At 39.7% G+C, this 20,462-nt stretch overlaps 1 protein-coding gene across 1 annotated transcript; it reads left to right on the top strand.

Moving 5' to 3' along the window:
- Window positions 1-2,918: 2,918 nt before the first annotated feature.
- Window positions 2,919-15,426, top strand: b3galnt2 (beta-1,3-N-acetylgalactosaminyltransferase 2). Its single transcript, XM_042434285.1, has 12 exons — window positions 2,919-3,200; window positions 3,877-4,003; window positions 4,395-4,495; window positions 10,574-10,773; window positions 11,025-11,120; window positions 11,574-11,684; window positions 11,803-11,881; window positions 12,428-12,611; window positions 12,949-13,074; window positions 13,264-13,423; window positions 13,510-13,566; window positions 14,365-15,426. Exons 1-12 carry the CDS (start codon window positions 3,092-3,094, stop codon window positions 14,500-14,502), a joined length of 1,488 nt encoding a protein of 495 aa, XP_042290219.1. The 5' UTR covers window positions 2,919-3,091; the 3' UTR covers window positions 14,503-15,426.
- The last annotated feature ends 5,036 nt before the right edge of the window (window positions 15,427-20,462 follow it).

Here is a 20,462-nt window from a genome sequence, read left to right as displayed (position 1 = left end):
ACATAAAAAGGCCACTGCAAATCGTAGAGGAACATTATATTCTGGTGTGTGATGGAGACCTCCTGTGGCTGAACTGAACCACAGGCCATCTGGATGCACTGTTCATGTGTTGTGGCATTTTTTTTATATTAAAGGATTCTGATTCAATTCAGCTGCAGCCAGTTTGCCTTCTACACTGTCGATAGGCATTGAAAAAAAGCCAGCCGACGTCGATATTCAAATTGTGTGTTGAAGCTATTTCATGTGTCCATCCATGCATGCATTAGAGTAGAATGAAAATACTACTTTCTTCAAGTTTGGCTGATATTGGTTTAGTTTTAAATACCTTTCAGACACTATTTCATTGCACTTTCAAGGTCTGATGATCATAGATCCTTGAGTTTTTTGGCCAAATAAGTTTGGGTATACAAGGTAATCAATTTGATGGGTTGCTATAATATTCACAATAGAAAAATACAAAGTTCTGATTGTACCAAAACTGATTGTACCAAATGGCACAGACACTTACTGGCATCAATAAGGCAAATGCAAGAATCACCTATTGATTTTTCCATACCAACCCCAAAGAACAGGATGTAATTGAAGAGAAGCAGGAGGTTTAATCCTCCGCACAGTTTTCATGTGGATTATTATGTACATTCATTTCAAGTTAAGTCAATTTAATTTATATAACTCAAAATCACATATTTGTCCCTGAGGGCTTTGCAACATCCTCTGTCCTTAGACTCTCAATTCGGATAAGGGGAAAAGCTTTTAACTGGAGAAAAATGTCAGATACCGTAGAGAAATGTATGAGTTTTAGACACCACAAACTAAAATTAGAAATTTAAAGAAGCAGCTCTTAGTATCATGTAGTACGCACTCGCGGTGCTCAACTGACACCTGATAGGATAAAAAGAAATCTATATAGATCCAAAGAAAAGTGCAGCGAGTGCAGAGTGTTTTGAACTCTGCGAAGCAAAAGAGAAAAAGCGGGAAAAAAAATGCAGACATATGGGTTGGAGTAGTGTCAGTAGAGCATAAATAGGTTTCAACATATAAATAAGCAAAATCAGAGTTGAGAACATAAACAACAAACTGGGATAGGCGCGGGCTGGATATCAGCAGCAGAGATGTTTTTCAAGAAACCCTGAACATGCTATGAATAGCCTTTTCCTTTCAAATGAATAATGTGTTGCAGAGAGAGAACTAAATCATTGTAATGAGTATATCTATGAATATGACTCCAAGAAGAATTATATAATGCACAGGAAAGTAATTATCCCTAGGGCAGTAGGTTATCTAATACCAAGAATCTGTGCTAGAGTGATTTTCCAAATTGAGCAGTGAGCCCCCAAAGTGTGCACAAAATACATGAGAATAGTAATAATTTCTGATAAGATTATTTATCTGCATTCACAGCATGCTGTTTTGCAGCTGTTCCTCAATGATTTCTACTTATAACAAATACAGAACATTGCATGCCTGTGTCTCCCATTACAGTATTATTTTTCCCTGTAAGGGGCGGTAAGATCTTCAAAATTACATTTATGTATCAATGAAAGTCCATTAAAATTAATGCAAATGAAATGTTTACAAGTATGGAAGCAGTCGCTTATGTTTGCACGGCCCACTCTCCCATCTCCAAGAGAACCACTGGTGCTCAGAGTCGGAAGAAATCCTCCTCAAACATCCCTCTCCATGCACAATAGATTCCATTTAAATGATTTATGTGCAGCACACAGTAGCATGTTTAATAAAGTTATGTTGTAATCTTAAAGCTACAACATGTCACCTGGGTTTTAGAAAGATGAAATGATTCATGTTCATTTTCTACTTTGTGTAGAAGGTTTTTATCGCTTCATTATTAATTCACAACATGGACAGAGGCAAAAAAAGCAACAAAACTGACTTTATGTGATAAGCATGAGAAGGTCCACCTCAGCGATGCTGTTTGTAGTCTTATCAGTGTTTTAGTGTTTCAATTTACTTCTAAGGACACGTTATAAACTGTTTACTCTGCTTACTATATTATTCTGTTTAATGTGGTTTTAGTGGGAAATGAAACTGCCTGGTGTTCTATTTTTCATGAAGACATGTCAAGCACTAAAATGTACGCTGGGTTATTCAAAATTATACTAGGAAGAGGTAAAATAGATTTATACTCTCTAACTATATTGTTGTATTGCAACTTTTTCATAAAGTCTCCCTCCACTCAAAAATGTGTTTTGCTCATTGTTACATCACTTTGACACTAGAAGTTCGCACGTTCAGCTACCGAAAGTGGAAGGTTTCTCTGTGCTAATTGAAAATCTGAGTTTAAGGCGTGTTCCCTTCCCGCAGGATTTGTGATATCACAACTAGTTTGGAGCCAATCCTGGTCCAATATTCAATTTACAAAAGTGTGATGTGAAAACTTGAAGCCTCATTTACTGAGAATGGACTTTTCAGTAAAGTAGGAACATCTTATGTCCAGCACTTAAACTTTTGAAATGGAAAATATTTGTAGATTCTTATGTTCTGGATTTTTAATAATGTAGGAGTAGAAGCCATTTTAAGAATTTCTAACCAAATAATTGAGTTTTTTAAAGGAAAAAACACATCAGACACAAATTATTATATTTTTTATTTATTGATTTTATTAATAGTAGTATTTTTATATGTTCTGCAAATTAGCTGGAGGGGATATTTAAAGTGTTATTTTAATACCAATAGTTCTACAATAATAATAATAATAATAATAATAATAATAATAATAATGTGGCTTAAATGTGTTTTTTCCAATATTTTTACGTACTTATATTTTGTATACCTACCGTATGCCAATACAATCACTCCTATTTTCAGGCTTATACTGTATGTGATTGGCTATAGCGTGTTGAACTCCATGTCCCAGAGTGCACCGCGGGAGGGCTTCTCGTCTCCCATTGGTGCAGCTCTCCAAGCAGCGGAGGCAGACATGAGGCAGTGGTGAGAGCCCGGCGGAGAGCTGCGGAGCTGAAATGAAGCGCACACACAGAGCGGCTCACACCGTGCAGTGCCGTGCGGCTCAGGAAGAGGCTCCACGCCGCTAAAGCTGAAGGCTGCTCCGGCTGAATGAAGGGCTCCGTCCATGCGGAGGCTAGCGCTCATTCTGCTGCCCTGTGCTGTCGCCGTCCTGGTGCACTTGTGGTTGGCACAACGACCCTCCTCCACCCCGCTGGACAACAACACGCACTCCGGTACTTTCTTTTTTTTATTTTTAGCCTAAACCTCCTCAAGCCTCGCAACTTTTTTTTTTTACATCCGCTCTGCCCCGGCGTGTTTGTTGTGGTTGATAGTTTGTGTCTTGAACAGGTAGTTGAAGCTTACTGGTTTGAATGTGTGCTCGCGCAAGATAGTGTTTGTTCACGTGTGTGTGTGTTTGAGTGTGAAATAATGTAACAGTTCAGTAGTGTTGGGCGTTGCTGGGATAGTCTAACGTTGCCTTGTTATAGTGCAACTACTGTCCTCTGTGCTGGTTTCACATGGATTATCACTTATGACCAGAGGTATACTGGAGGATAACCCCGTCTAATCTAGTCTGTTCACCTTTTTTTAATCAGAGAAATATCGTTTAACCACCTTTGATGCATGAAGACATACATTTTCATGAGGTGCATTATAGGATGCATCCCAGTAAGTCAGTGCAAACTAAATATCAGAGGAAACAGCTGTCAGGATCAGGAATGGGAAGAATAAATCATGCTCACCTCAAACTGTGATTTTTATTTTTATTTTATCTCTGGTTCGTTGCCTTATCACTGTCACCAGCTGTAGGTCATATTTTACCCCATCCTTACATTTAATACCTCATCACAGGGCTGTTTATTTGTGGAAATGATGAGGCTATGACAATGGTTTCTGTGTTCGATGTAGATGAAGCATTACCTTTCTATGAAGTTCTGGTGGGAGTGCTGTCAGCGAGACACCATTATGAGCTGCGACAAGCGATAAGGGAGACCTGGCTGGGCTACCTCCAAGATCACCCCCACTTTCAGCACAGGTCTGTAGGGTGGAGCGTGAACTTCACCACTTACTTTTCTGTCTTTTGTTTTATTTTTTTATTTTTTTCTCCCCTGGCCAGATTCATATAGTGGTTTAAAAAAAAGCCTGCAGCTGGCAGCGAATAACCGACTGCCCCATCAACCCTTTTATCTTTACCTGACCAGCGGCCAATATTGTTCTCGCTTTCATTCTTCCTTTTTTGCCCATTTCCTTCTCATTCAGCGATCTGAGCACAGATACGGTGTGATGGCCTTTAAGCAACCCTCAGTAACCATGGTAACGGAAGGTGGATAGATGGACAAGCTTTAGGGAAAAAAAAAAACACATCTTGTAGCCTAATAGTGCACAAAAAAAAAGATGAATGCAATAGTGTTTGTGCTTGTTTTCAGAGTGGGGGTGAAGTTTATCGTGGGCAAACATGGGTGTCCCATTCCAGAGGAGGACAGAGAGGATCCTTACTCCTGCTCTCTCCTGAACGTCACTGAGCCAGGTAAAAAAAAAAGAGAAGAAATCAAACACACACACACACTAATGAGTGGACATCTGCAGCTTCAATACACAGAGATGCTCCGGGTACAATCTGTTGCTTGCACGTACAATTGTCAATAGTGGAGCCAAGGCAGAATAACAGGAGAGAAGTTGAAAGAATGAAAAGAATGAATGCTTAGAAAAGAAGTAAAACACCTTTTATTCGTGTTCATCCACTCCTCAAGGACACAGTTCTTTTCCATACCCAAGGCCAAAGCAGAAATCTCTCACAGTCAATGCAGCTGCTGCATCCGTAAGTAGAGATGCGTACTAACGTTTGAAAAGTAAAGCTATATGAAGCACTGACACACTGTATGTGAAATAATTGAACAGGCTCACTGTCAGCTTGAAAGTGTTCAGTAATTGTTATTTCTCTCACCTTCACTGAGCCAGTCCAATTCAACTACTTTTCCCGCTCGGTTCAGTGTTTGTTGCCTTCATGAAAACATAATTACCGCTCATCAGAATAGGCCTTTTCAGACGGTGACCTTTAGGGTCATGGCAATGTTTTATTTTTCCTGCCCATTCTCTGCACTCCAGCGTGTTAATGGTTGTAAGTGTTGACGTGATTCGCTTCAGAATGGGAGGCAGGCGGCAGCTCTGGTGCGAGATGCTCAGTGTGATTTGAAGAGAAGGAGACAATGGCTGCTTTTAAACACTGTTGGGTACCTGACTCAGGATTCAGGTCGCTAAGCGGACAATTAATTGTTGTTGAAATATGTTTGTCCGTGCCGCATTCATCACAGGGATTTTTGGTCAGGACCACAATAAGGTGAATACTAAATAGCATCTCAGACTTTGTTTTAGTCATTCTGTTCCCAACAGAATGTACGTGAGCTTTCTGTCGGTGAGAAAGTCAAAACTTCAAAGACATTCAAAGAGTTTGAGACTCAGTGGGGGGAAATAAAGACTTTATGTGTTTACAGTGTTTGATTGGTTTGTCGACATGTTGTGATTGGTCTATTGACAGAAAATTACTCTTCAACAGTTTTGACAAGGGAGTCATCTTTATAAGAAAAAAAGTGCCAAAAATTCTCTGATCCCAGCCCCTGAAATATGAATACCTGCTGTTAAAGGTATTCTGTTGTAGTAAATTGAATATCTTTGGGCTTCCTACTGTTGGTCAGACAAAACAAGACATTTCTTCTTCAAGTCTTCTTAGGCTCTACAAAAATGTGAATGACATTTTTCTCTCTGACATTTTATTGACCAAACAATTCATCAATTAACTGAAAAAATAATAGGCAGAGTAACAAATAATGGAAATAACTGTTAGATGTAGCACTAGTTGTAATTAAATGTGTACATTGCATCATTTACTGTTGAAATGTAAATATTGAATATTATAGAACATTAGTTGTTGCTTTATATTAAAACAAATAAGAGTCTATACTAATACTGGCAGCTCTGTGAGGTTGTACTTAAGCTAAATACTAATATCAGCATACTAACATGCTCACAATATTCTAGCATGTTGTTGTTTAGCAGGTATAATATTTACCATGCTCACAATGTTGGTTTAGCGTGTTAGCACACAAGCATTTAGCAGCATCTAATTAGCACTAAACACAAAGTACAGCTGAATCTGATGGGAGTGTCATGAGTTTGCAGACATTGAGTCATAAACTAAAATATTGGGCATAAAAAAATTTGACTTGATGATGGCACCACATGAAAAGTCAGGATAACAACTTACAATACATCCTCTGGAGACTATGAATGCGTGGATCAAATTTCAGTAGTTGTGATATTTCAATAAAGAACTAAAAAGGCAACCTCATGACAGTGCTAGAGGAAAAGTCTAGATAGAAAGATAGATAGATAGCATGCACACGGTTAAAAACAAAATTACTTAAAAGCAAAGAGTCATATAAATTAATTAATTAATTAATTAATAAAAGGTACCAATAAAAAGTACCACATAGTCCTTGAAAGATTATTGTATAGGGAGGTAGGGAGAGAGAGAGAGAGAGAACGAGAGAGAGAGAGATGAATTGAAGCAAAGCCAGATTGTATAATGATGCCTCTCCCACATTTAATTTCACTTCATATCACACGTTAATTATAGATCCACTTCATCATAAACATTACAATCAGCAGTGTTATTTGTGCCTGTGCCAGTGAGCCATAACTATTCCATAAGCACCTTTCAATTTGAAAAGATATAATCCAACTCAAATCTCAAATCAAAGTCCGCTCATTATTTCATCAGCACTGTGTCAGCCGGAGCGCAGAGGAGAGGGTCAGTTGTGGAGCAGCACAGCTGCTGCTGAAATGAATGATGTCAGGTTGTGACAGGTGGCAGGATTCAGGAAAGTCTGGTCGCCGTTCCCCGATATGAAGCATAAATATACTGATTCCTTTTCACCTCAACTACGCTAACTAGCCGATGAACTTATCATCATCGGTTGTAGAAATCCAAGATGACATCAAATAACTTTAAAGGATTACAGAACAGCACTAATTGATTTTTAATGATATCTTAAAATGCTGTTCATATATCATCAAGTATGATTTTAATTAGTTTTTCATGTCATTTTTGTTTGTAAAATCGCTGCAATGAACACGACTGTGCTGTCAAGCGCACTGGAGACACCGCAGTGGCTGCCACACACACTCTGCCTTCTCCAGTCACCTCACCAGTACTCATACATAGACTGTGTAAAATAGAGAAACATTTGTATGCTGGATTTTGGAGTAAATATAAATAAATAAAGTATTTGTTGTATATTAGATATTGAGTGTGTGGTGTAAAAACTACTTAAACTGGTTAACTAGGAACTGGCCCACTGCAGCGTGTCTGGTTAGAACTTAAGCAGAGATGTCTGACTTTATGCTCCACAGGAATGTTTATCGAAGGTGTATATGGTTGTTTTGGGTTACACACATAACTTCAAGAAGTCTGAAAACGGGGAGATAAAACAGTAAAAGTCTGTTCACGGCTGTTGCGGTCCCTCCTCTGCAGCTGCCTAAGTGCAAGTGACAAACGAGAGGTGACACTACACTCGACATTGATTGGTCAGGCGTCTTGAGAGAGAGACTGATTGGTCTGGCGAAAGGAACACATGTACATCAATATTCATGAAGGCTTTTGCATCGAACATTTATGGTTGCTTGCATTTGTACGTATGCATGGTTTTATAAATCTGATCTTTCTTTTCTTTTGGTGCATGTCATTTTCAGCTTTTGTGCGCACGTACGCTTTTAGTATGGATCCTACGCACTGTTTTATAAATGAGACCCCAGGTCATGAGACCCTGCCATTGGCTGAGGTTTAGTAAAGCCTGATGGCTGTGGGGACAAAGGATCTCCTGAACTGTTCAATCCTGCAGTGCAACAAGATGAGCTGTCTGCTGCAGCTGCTTCTCTGCCCTGCCAAGGTGTTGTGGAGGGGATGACTGACATTGTCCAGGATGGCCTGCACCTTACTCTGTGTGCATCTTTCCACCACAGTCCCCAGTGAGGCCAACCTCCTGCCAAGCGCTGAGCCAGCCTTTTTATCCAGCTTGTCCAGCCACCTAGTGTCCTTGTCTGTCATGCTGCCTCCCCAGCGGACCGCAGCGTTAAAGAGGACACTTGCCGACTAATAAAACGTGCAGCATTTTACTGCAGATGTCAAAGGACCTAAGCCTCCTTATGAAAAGAGCCGACTTTGTCCCTTTCGGAAGAGGGCATCTGTGTTCAAGGATCAGTCCATCTTGTTGTCCAGATGCACCTAAGATACCTAAGTATTCGTAAATCTGCACCACCTCAATGTCCTGGATGAAGAGGGGGCTTAGACCTGCGAAAAATCCACCACCATCTCCTTGGAATTGGAGGTGCTTAGTAGGAGGCGGTTCTTATTCGTCAGACCCCTGTATTCCTGTACTTCCTCATACACGCCACAGTAGTACTATCATCAGAGTATTTCTGGATATGGCAGCACTTAAAGTCCGCTGTGTACAATGTAAACAGGAAAGGAGCTAAAATAGTCCCCTGTGGAGCCCCAGTGCTGCTCATCGCCGTTCCAGAGACACAATCCCAGCTCGAAAAATCAAAGAACATAATCCTAACATAACCACCTAGCTCATCCAAGAGAAGAATAGGCCTGGTGGAGCATGTAGAGGACAGCATCATCCACTCCAATGTGTTCCTGGTACGCAAACTGCAGGGGATCTCATGCAAGTTTGACATAGGGTCTCAGTAGATGGAGAAGCAGCCGCTCCAGGGTCTTCAGGATGTGTGGGGCCACCGGTCTGTAATTGTTTAGCTCATTCTGGTGCCCTACTTTGGGTACCAGTACAAGAAATGATGTTTTCTACAGAACCAGTACCTGCCCCTTTTTTTTTTTCTTTTTTTTTTTTTGATCCTCTGGAGAGGCTCACCCAGTTGGGCTGCACAGCTCTTAAACAGTCTTGGACACACACCATCTGGTTCTTCATATCAAAGTCATGAGAATATGTTGAGCGTTGTGTGTGTTGTGCTAATCCATCAAGATGTACTGTAAGTAAAAAGTGGCGCTGGAGGAAAAGTCGGAGGATCACCAAAGTTATTAAAATGTATCCTCTAAGGAAGTTGAATTTCTGTTGTAAATTTGATGGCAATGAATCCAGTTATAAATATAAAATATTTCACTCTGAACCTCAAATGTGAACCTCATGGTGAGTGGAAAAGTCAGAGGATCACCAAAGTCAGTAGGCTTTATCCTCTGGGGACCATGAATGCTTGTACTAAATTTCATTGCAATCCATCCAATAGTTTTGAGATATTTCAGTCTGGACCAATGACTGTATATAAAGATGGACGTAGCAAGGTGTGACATCAGCTGTTGGTTTGCATTGGAGCTGGTTTGAAGCCCAGAGTTACCGCTTACAGTCGGCTCCATCTTTTCTGTTTGGAGCCTGGACCTTCCGAATAAGGAGTGCGGGGTGTTGCCTTTCATGCTGTCATGAAAACACACCTTACATGGAAACATGCCCTGCTACCTTGGACCCAAGCTAACGCTAGCTCACTGGGAACACCAAGCGGTGCAGACTTGGGCTAACATCAGCTAACAACACAGCAGGTATCATTATCAAGTTATATTAAACTTACTGAAATATTGCGTCCCAGAGCCAGGGAGGACAGCAGGTGAGCCAACTGTCAATCACAGCTGTCAACCAACGGCCACACGGCAGACATTAGCTATTATCTGTCTTTATATCTTATTAATGGAGCTATAATTTCCAAGATGACCACCAGCACTCTTATTAGAGAGCCTGAATTTAGCACTTGAGACCATAATGACTCGTTGAAAAAAATGTATTGTCTCAGTATTTCATGAGAAGTTGATGCTTTTTGAACGGGAGTCTATTGGAGCTAGGGACTTCTTGGAGCCAGCACCTAGCGGCCGTCAATGGTATTGCACTTTAAGGGACTTGTGCATTGGCTTCAATGGTGTGGTTGTTAAATAACATTAAACTGTTAATTATTTATGATTCACGCCAAGTTTTATTAATTTTTCCCTTGAATAAATTGGTAATCCCACACTGGCCAGTGCCAAGAGAATCAGTGCTGTTATTTGTTTTGACAAATGTGCACAAACTAAGCATTTATATTTAGTCAGTGCAGGGTTATTAAATATCCTACACACCAAGAAAATCCTGCAGCTCAATTCCACTCAATGTGAGAAACATTTGGTTTGATAAACTGCTTCTTTCTTGTTGTCTTTGATTCGTCACCTCTAATTGCCTTTATTTTGGAGCGAGCAGCAGTAGAACGCATATAAACTAAAAAGCCTGCTTCCCTTTAACAGCCTTGATCTTTTCATTGATCTCCTGGGTAATAAACTTCTCTTTTGTAATTAAGAAACCACACTCACGAGCAGAAGCTCTAGAAGGACCAGCTCCTCAAAGTGCTGATGGTGTAGCTTTACCAGAGTCTTCCTTCTTCAGTGTGCGCTCTCCCTCCCCCCAAAATCACCCTGTCTTCATCACTGAAAAGAGACATCGTCAGCATGTTGGGATTGTAATAAATTTCACCTGTGCTTGTTCAGTAACTCCCTGCCCTCCCTCTGTCCCAGTGGCAGGGCAGGATGCAGAGATGGAAATTGTGACCGTGTCTGACCCCTCGGTACTCGTCCCCTCCGACGTGTCAGCTATCGCCTTGGATTTCAAGGTCCTCCATCCGGTGGTGATCACCAGGTTAGGGGTGTTTCCCAGCGGGAGCCGGCCTGAGCTTCAGAGCAACGTGACTGTGAAGCTTCTTCAGCTGGATCAGGAGGTAATGAAGCCTTGACCTATGAGTACAATGTATCCCATATACTGCTTCTCTGTGGAGCCTGGAGGCAGCTGGAGGACTGCAACTGTTTACCACCTCAGTTAAAGATATACACTGAAACTCGTTTTTTGGATTACTTGTGTAAAGATAACAAGCTGTCATGTAGCATTCAGTGCAGCTGAAGGTAAATTAGTTCAGAGGTAAAGGAAAAAAACATGAATATTTTATGGGTAAACATTTTTTGTTTTTTGCAGGAGGCAGTGGTTACTGCTCGCTTCAGTGCCATCAGCACAGGGACCCTCGTGAAGGGGATGTGGTACAAACCGGTGGAGCAGTTCATCTTGCCTAAGGTCAGTTTTTCACATAAACTCAGAGCCGTAGTCATGAGTCACAGTCCACCAACCCTCCAAAGATATTAAAGTCTCTAAAATTTAAAATGATTTGGATTTTTCATAGTCAGCTATTTACTTATATTTTGTGCAAGTTTCATTTCAGTGGAGCCATTCCATCAAAGACAGTTCCTCTGAAAATCATTATAAACTCAACACAACTGTCATTATCGGTGCATAATTATTTCCTGGAAAGACACAGCTACAATAAAGTGTTACTGTTTTATTTACCAACAGTAAATTAAATTCGAAATGCTGTTTCAAAGACACTAAAACCCAGAAATTCCTAGAAATAATACAGACAACATGATGCCAGTCTTCTCAATGGAAGGTACGGTCCTGCATATACTGTTCATCAAGAAAAACACCATGCTACACATGCAGAGGATTACAATGATTGTCTCTTTTATTCAGGGTTTTGAGGGGACGCTGGTTTGGGAGAGTTTGGACTCTGCTGGACTGACCACAGTCAACTCCTCCTCTGTCCAGCTTAATGATGGAGGAGGCGTCCTCAAGATCTCCTCTGTACGTCTTCACATGTGGTGTCAAAAATATGAAGAATATTCTTATATCAAGTTTTAGAGTGTAGTACAAGTTTTAAAAGTCAAAAAATGTTTCTCTTTTTTTTTTTTTGGTATTACAGATAGCAGAGGGCATATTGCCTCATAGAAGTGCTCTTGGATTTCCTGGTTTGGCTGGAGGGTTCACATTTACTATTTACGGTTGGTCCAGCAACAGAATTAATTCTGAGCTTTTTATGAAAACAGTTCGATCACAATCGGCCCATGAGCCAACTGTCTGAAAAGGAGTCCCTATGTAAAAATTTAAAAAACATTGTTCACTCTGGCAGGTTATGAGATTAGCTCCTTTTTTCGCCTCAGGGCTCTTGCATACGTGCCAAATGGGAAATAATATTTTTTTCCCCTTTCTACCCTGATGTGTTACATTATTGATTTTACCTCCTGCATGTGTTTGCATTTGAGTTTATCTGAAAATGGATCAAAATAGCCATTTTGAGGAAAACAAAATTAAATTCACCATTCAATATATCTGAACACAGAGCTAACGATCCACTCTGTGACAATTTTATCATCTATTGTTTGCCAGCCAGACATTTACTTATTATCCAAAAATTGCAGTTAATAGAATATTTTTGACAGGTATTATTCCATTTTGGATTGAAATTCATTTACCATTTGTCCCATTTTTCTGTTTTTTTTCCCTCATTACTCCCGTCATGCAACTCCCTGTGCCCACCTGTGTGTCAGATGGAGACGGTCTGTCTAGGTTCCTGCGGGGCCGCCCAGCCAGGATGGAGCACCATGCCTCCGGGCTGAGGCAGGAGGATGCCGCCTTGCAGCGGGAGAGCCTCAGGCATGGCGACATGGTGTTCGTAGATGTGGTAGACACCTACAGGAACGTGCCTTCCAAACTGCTTCAGTTCTATAAATGGTATGCCAAGTGCTAATGACTCGATTCTCTGTCTCCAAATTGCCTGGGCCCTCTGAGGAAATCAGTAACCTGAAATGAAAGTATGCCGTCGTCTCAAAATGTCTCGCTGTTAGAATCACGATTGCAATCACTCAGTCAGGGAAAAAGTACAGTTGTGAGTCATCAGGTTGCAAAATACACAGAGTGGTCTGAAGTTTTGACTTGGCAAGTGTGTTATTTCTTTGCAAGACCTCTTGCCCTTCACTCCCAGTGGTATTTTAAAGTAAATCCGCTCTGGGATATTGCAAAAAATCAGAAGGTGGGCTTTAATTAAGGTTGCAAATTCCCTCCCTGGCAGGTCTGTTGGAAACGCTGACTTTAATCTGCTCCTGAAGACGGATGATGATTGTTACATCGACGTGGACTCAGTATTAATGAAGATTGACCACAAGGGTCTCAGGCGCAGCAATTTCTGGTGGGGAAAGTAAGTACAATTTAGTGTCAGCTCCTGTTGACAGTGTATTACGCACTCCTGTTTGCACTTCTGAGCTCAGCTGAACTTTAGATGAAAGAATCATGAATGCTTTGTGTACTCAAAATCATGAAGGGTCATGCGAAAGGGAGATGTGATGATAATATGTCTGCTGTGCTAACACAGACCATCCTGACCTAGTTTCAGGCAGAGCTGGGCAGTGGATCGCATTGGGAAGTGGCAGGAGTTGGAGTACGCTAGTCCAGCCTACCCGGCGTTTGCCTGCGGCTCAGGCTATGTGGTCTCACGTGACCTGGTCCAGTGGCTCGCCAGTAATGCAGAGAAACTAAAGGCCTACCAGGTGGAGTATTGAGTACCAAGCAACTGTGGGCAAATATTGACAGATAATCACGCATGTAAAGTGAGGAATTGAATGTGTTGTTACAGGGAGAAGATGTGAGCATGGGGATATGGATGGCAGCTGTTGGACCACAGAAATATCAGGTGAGGAAAAAAAAATGCTTGAAAGACATTCAGATCTGTCAACTCCAGCACCATGATGGTGATGGTTTGGTTTTATTGATAACATTCTAATACATTTACACAATATAACATAACTAACTTTGATAGAACCATAAGTCCCATCGCTGTCCCTGGTGTTTTTACAGTCCACTAACCATTAATCAAGATGGAGACAGGCAGTCAATGTTGAATATTAAAAAAAAATTTAAAATAGGAACTAAAAACTTGAGAATATAATCATATGAACAATCAGTTCTTTCCAGGAAGCAGACAAAAACTATCAGACACAAAAGATTTTAAAAAATCACATCATAAGAGACAACGGTTGGACATAGTTGAAGATACTAAAATCATTTAATTAAAAAGTAAAACACGAGAAACATTAAGGTATTACATTATTAAAAAATATAATATGCTAAGAATTTTACTCTTTAATTAATTATTTAGGGTGTCTGACTCAGTATGCTGTGACTTTATTTGTGTAGCACCTTTTTATATACTGTAGGTAAGGGCAGTTCAAGGTGCTTTACAGGTTTGTTTGCTTATTGTTTGCTTTTTTTACATACTTATTTGTTTATGGAGTGAATATGCATCTGGAAACACCATCAGGAATGTTGTGTTAACTGGTTTAATCTTGGCAACTCGGAGGCCCGGTTACAACGTATCAAAGGTGCAGATTAACAGTTTAACCCAAGTAAGAACTTAACCAGGATTAGTTAATTGCTAAATCACTGTGTGCATAATAACACATCCACTGTCCTGCCCTTTCCCCGTTGCCAGGACCCCGGCTGGCTCTGCGAGAAAGAGTGCTACCTTGACATGCTGTCGTCTCCCCAACACACAGCCGAGGAGCTGCACGTCCTTTGGGACAGGAAGAGGGCCTGTGGAGACCCCTGTGGATGTCCCTGGGGCCACTAAATCTGTTCACACCACACTCACCACGTGGCTCTGTGGGTAAAATGCACTCAACACTGGTTGTCAATTCAGTTTCTGTGGTCTCCTTAAAATCCCAAACTGAGATGTTTGAGAGTTTTATCAGTTGTTATTATACGATATAAACACAGATTTTTGAAATGTGGGACTTTCTGTTGGAAAAACTTTGAGATTCCATCGCAGGTATAATATAATAATATTTACAAAATATCAACAGAAATCATTTAAAGCTTCAGAATTTGTTTAAAAAAACTCACATGTAGCTGTAGCATAATGTTAGTCTTTGTATCATGAGCTCAGTGATTCAATTTTAAAGTAAAAATATCATAAGTAAAACAGATACGCATAAGATTTGTTGACATGAGTGGAAAATGACTCCAGATCAAAGTTGAGATGTTTTAAGTTATGTGATAACTGACAGTGATGAGAGTAAGAAAAACATGCGATACCAGCATGTGATGGTCATCATGTACAGAAACACTGAGTACTTTTAATTATTGGTGCTCTGATACTTGACAGACTTAAACCTTCTGGTTTAAAAAGGGAAATTTGATGCTGTTTTGAAGATGTTTGCTTTACATTGCTATTTTTTGTAAATTATAATCTTAAGCTTTTCATCCTCCTCACTATTTGTAGATTTATGACGAGCTTTCTCACAAACACACAGTTTGTACTGTAACTGTCATTGTGCGAATAGTGTTGTGGCCTTACCGTATCTGTTAGGCGTCATATGTATGTTAACACTTGTGATAAAAAAAACACAGATTTTAATTGGACAAATCCATGTATTTGCAACACTAATTTTTGGAACCTGAATAAGCAGTCAGAGTGACTGTGAAATAGACTCATTAGTTTAACACTGGTTTTATGAAACCCTCCTCACAGGTAATAAAGAACACTAAAGAGCGATTAATGGTTTCCTTGTTTATTTTGGGGATGATGCACACAGGTGCTGCTGATTCTCTGTTGGATCCTTGTCAAGTCTTCAAGCAGTTAGTGCTGCACTGTCGGCACCGCGCTACCAGAGAAACACAGTCAGCAAACAGACATTGCTCATGCTGTTACAGAAGTCCGCTTTTTCCATACTTAAAAGGAATATGAAATCACTTTGATCTCTATTGGTGATTGCTTTCCTGAGACAGTGAGATGGACAACGCTGGAATGTTGAACAGGGAAACGTGGAGCGTTTTAGCACCAAATTGATCAGTGGCTTCATGTTAATCAATAGGATTGAACACGTCCAGCCTTTTAAAATGTTGACATGAAGCAAATATAATAGGGTTTTTTTATGAGTTTTCCTTAGCATATGCTTTTAGCTGCTGCAGTGATGTGTTTGTTTAATGAAGTATAGCCATGTGATTGATGCTGAGTCATTAGAATTAGATTGCTTTGCTGTATATTTTTAGTAAATAATGAAAAAATATGCAGAATATTTTACTAATGGAGGATAATACAAGTCGTTTGTTTTATTTAAGCTGTCCTACCTGCCACAACACCTATCCCTGCAATTAACCTGACATGTGAGCGCACATTCTTCTTCCTGTGAACACCCCCCTCCTCTCCCTCCCCCTATTATCCTTTCGTCTCCTCTCTTTCAGAGAGCTGCATGATAACAAAGTCATATACGCATCTGTTCCACTCTCCTACGTAGATAAGGATTGCGTTTTTCACCCCATCAGCCTTTCTCCCCGATTTGGCTCGGAGCCCTTCACTGTGAACCGAGAAAGAGAAGCAGGAAATAACACGCAGATGAAAAAACGCTCACTTCTCATTTCTGCTCGAGTGCTTCTTTAGAAGATGAAGTTATTGAATTTGTCTCAACTTTGATGAGTGCTACGGGGATATTGTCACTCACTGATGTAAAGTGTTTAAATTATTAGCATTTTTTCTCTGTGATGATCTCCAAATCCTCTTCCTCATTTTATTCTAGTCCTGTTCTCTCATATAGAGCAGACGATCAATCAACCAAATCTCACTCTATCATAATAACTTGAGACAAATTGCACCATATTTACCCACAAATTGCAGCTGTGAATTAAATTAAGCATCTTTTCAGGCTTCTTATTCAGCTAGTCCCTTTATTTTAATGGATTATCACGCTTTATTTCTTGCGAATATTAACTTTTTAAAACAACAACAAATTCAGTGTGCTTACATATCATGCAGAGAGCTGTTTTGTTGATTACTGCCTCATATTTTTAGGGAAAAAAGGCTCATGTTTTGGCATAAGCAAGACTTAGAATGTGTGACATAATGTTGCGTCAAAGGGGAACACTACTCAATGATTCCTTTGTTCTCTGAGAGATCAATATTTGTGAACATGAAGTTGCTCCCAAAGCTGGATGTTTCAAGACTAAAGAACTGGAAAATGATTATGACAATCCAGCAGAGCAGAAAGAACAGATCTCAAGCTCATTTTACTGACCCAGAATATCCGACTCATCCAAATATTTGACATAAATCGACCCCGCACATTCTGATTCGTCTCTGCCCTTAAGCGCATATGTAATCTTTTCTAAGCGACGACAAGAGTACAATTCCCTGAACCACTGACTTATTTTCACTCTATTAATATTTTGCCATGAAAGTGCAATCATCCGTTTAGCCAGTGACAAGCACTGCTCTGAGAAAATAGAGGAAACTCGGGCGCTCGAGTTAATTGTATTTATAAAATCCTTTTCATCTTGAGTCGCACCCTTTCCCAAAACTCATCATCTTCTTGTGCCGCAGATTGAATACAAGAATGTGTTGACGTTACAAATTTGAGTCTTATTTTCCTGATGTCTGTCTTTGGCACATTTTACTTGATTGTTTTAGACCAGTGGTTCCTAATCTTTTGTGTCAGATCGCCACATTGTTCAGAATATGCTCTTATGAAAGGATTATAAACTATGTCATGCACGGTAACACTGGTAATTAGTGACATTTGTGACATCACAAATAGTTTAGAGCCAATTTGGTTCTAATATTCAGCCAACACAAGTGTGATGTGGATACTTGAAGCCTCCAGTGCACAAACACTGAAATTTGACTTAACAGTGAAGTAGAAGACATCTTCTGCAAAGTACTTAAACTTTTGAAATGAAATATGTTTGTATATATATATAGATATAATGAGGGAAAAAGGAGGAGATGCCATTTTAAGGATTTTAACATGGTAATGATACTTTTTTTTGTGGATAAACCAAATCAAACACAATATTGTTCCAAGCAGAGTATTTTTATATGTCTTAATACATGTCTGGAGGGCATCTTTAAATATAGAAGCAACATGACACTTAATAGATTATATGCCATTATGTATCTTATTTGGCAGCACTGTGGAAACATCATGGATATAATTAAATCTTACCTGAAGTGTCAAAGTAAAGACGCCATGATTCAGATCGAGCACATCTGTCCCAGATCTTAGAAAGAGGAGCTTACAGTGTGCTCAGCAGCATGCATCTGCATACTCATTCAAACAACTCCAGATTCTAAGTCTCCTCGCAGAGTATTACACATGGCTGTCAACCCGCCCTTCACAAACCACCTGTCAATCAACCCTCCTTCCACCCCGCCACCCTCCTCCTCTGTGCGGCGCTAAAATGAGGAGGAAATCATTTATTCATGACACCCGGCATCCAAAACCAGTATTTCTGACTGATTCTGATTCACAGGAATGAGGAGATATTATTAGACACACAACTATGCCCTAATGGGGCAACATTTTCATTCCCAATTTGAAATTGCACCCACAGCTCTCTCATTTCCATAGCAGTGTCTCAGCCTGGCAAGGTTACGGCTGTCACTTTTTGCAAACATTTGCAGAACACAGCTGTGAAATGTGTGAAATTGTGGATCCGTTTGAAGAAACATTCGGTGGAAGGTTGGCTGTTAGGCAGTATGCATAATTACATATATCTTTGACAAAGCGATGAAAATACTGAGTGAATCACGGAGCGTCATAAGCCCACTTGACCCCTGCTGCAGTGACATGGATGGAAGATTTACTATGATAGTGTTTATGAAAGATAATTAGCTCAGTCATTGCTGAAGCATGTCTGGCAGTCATTCTGTCTTAAGAGCATCATGAATTAGCTCATTGGTGTGATGATGATATTCTTTGAAACCACTCGATCAATTCATGCAACACCATGCAGCACCATATATGGTAGCAGTGTCAGAGTTCACTGAATGGACCTCAGAGCTGTGCTAATCAATATACAATCATTTTAAACCCAACAATGACAGCTTCATGTACCATAAAGGCAGGTGGAAACAAGTGAGTACTTTGTTATTCCTCTTTATACCCAATGGGACGTGAGGGAGCAGTGAAGTTTTGACAACAACAAGTGTGTGCTGGCAGAATTATGCATGAGAACAGTGTGTTGTTCTGGGAACAGTGACATGAATATGATAACCACACCGGCATTAATATTGTAAAGTGAAAGAAGCTTATTATGAAGTCCATCAAGTGATATTAAAGGATACGTCTTTTGATATTCTTTGTTTTTCTTATAGTCAACAAATCTCATGAAAATACCAAAACTAACAATGAACTGATCCTTCTAACAAGTATAGCTGTGTAAGGCTGCTAGTGTACTTGTCTGTGCAATAGAGCTCCACTTTTGTCCAACAACACATTAGTTAGCCACACACTTAAATTGGGTGACATGTTCCTTCATTAAGATGAACAGGGATGTCGTAGTTTATTTTGAATGAACCTGCTGCTGTAAATACACTACAACACCAAATTTTTTTTCAGTGTCCTGCTGTTTTAGTAAACTCCTTTTTTTAAAAGAATGAAAATATACATTTGTGACCTGAAATAGAAACAAATGAGCTTTTTTAGAACATTTAGAGTCATTTAATGGAATTTGTTGACAATGACAAAAGTATGGAATATTTCAAGCTTTTTGCCCTGTTCATGCTATGTTGGACGGATGGGAAGGATCGGAAACATTCCCATGTTAAGGACTTGAAGGACTTCATGTCATCTGACAACTCAGGAGGGTTGTGTGATAATTGAGTTGGTCGTATGGAAAGATTACATAATTTATGTCACATTAGTCAGTTTTCAGGCACTTCTGTATTATTAAATGCCAAGTCGGATACATCAGACCTTTCAGAAAAGAAAGCTTCACAGTCGTAATTACAACTTAGAGGTTGATGTGAACTCTACTTATAAGTTGAAAACTCGTAATTACAGTAACTCTGATGTGACTTGAATGCAGCATTATCCTTTTAAGTAGTTGGGATCAAACGATTGAATCTGACATTTTAAAACATCTTTCGTTTAGGGCTGGGTGATATAAAGACATATCAAACATCACAATATTTTTGACCAAATACCTCAATATCGATATTACAACAATATTGTAGGGATGACTATTTGTGTTTTCACAAAATAATTACACAATGAGATTTTTGATAAATACTCATCAGTAATGTGGATATAATGACCAAGTGGGTAAAGACAAATAATAGAACAGCCAGAACAGTCTGGTAAGTACAGAAAATTACATCATTTTACAGTAATGCAGCCTTTAAACCAGGAAAAAAACACTCATGTCATATCACAATATTACAATTAACAAAATCTAAGACATTATCTAGTCTCATATCATGATATTGATATATTACCCAGCCATACTTACCATCCATACCATCATGGAATATAGTTATATACTGAATATAGTTCAATTTGTAGACCAGTTCGAGTCGCATTGAAAGTGTTCAGCAGGTTGTGTTAGTGACGTCCTTCAGAGACAGAGAGATGAAACATCCTGCCAGTTGCTCCAGTGGAGCCGCTCAGCAGCCCACAGTGAAGGACTGCTGTTGTTCTTGCAGCTCTGATGTGTAAATATGTGAAACCGCACATCTGCCTGTCAAGCAAGGTGGAAAAAAAACTGACTTGTAAAGTAAAAGTAAAGAAAAAAAAAACTTACTTAAATTGAAGATAA

Source organism: Thunnus maccoyii, chromosome 14 (assembly GCF_910596095.1).
Source record: "Thunnus maccoyii chromosome 14, fThuMac1.1, whole genome shotgun sequence".
Lineage (NCBI taxonomy): Eukaryota > Metazoa > Chordata > Actinopteri > Scombriformes > Scombridae > Thunnus > Thunnus maccoyii.
The sequence above is the reverse complement of the archived record's forward strand: the minus strand, read 5'-3'. Positions and strand labels throughout refer to the sequence as shown.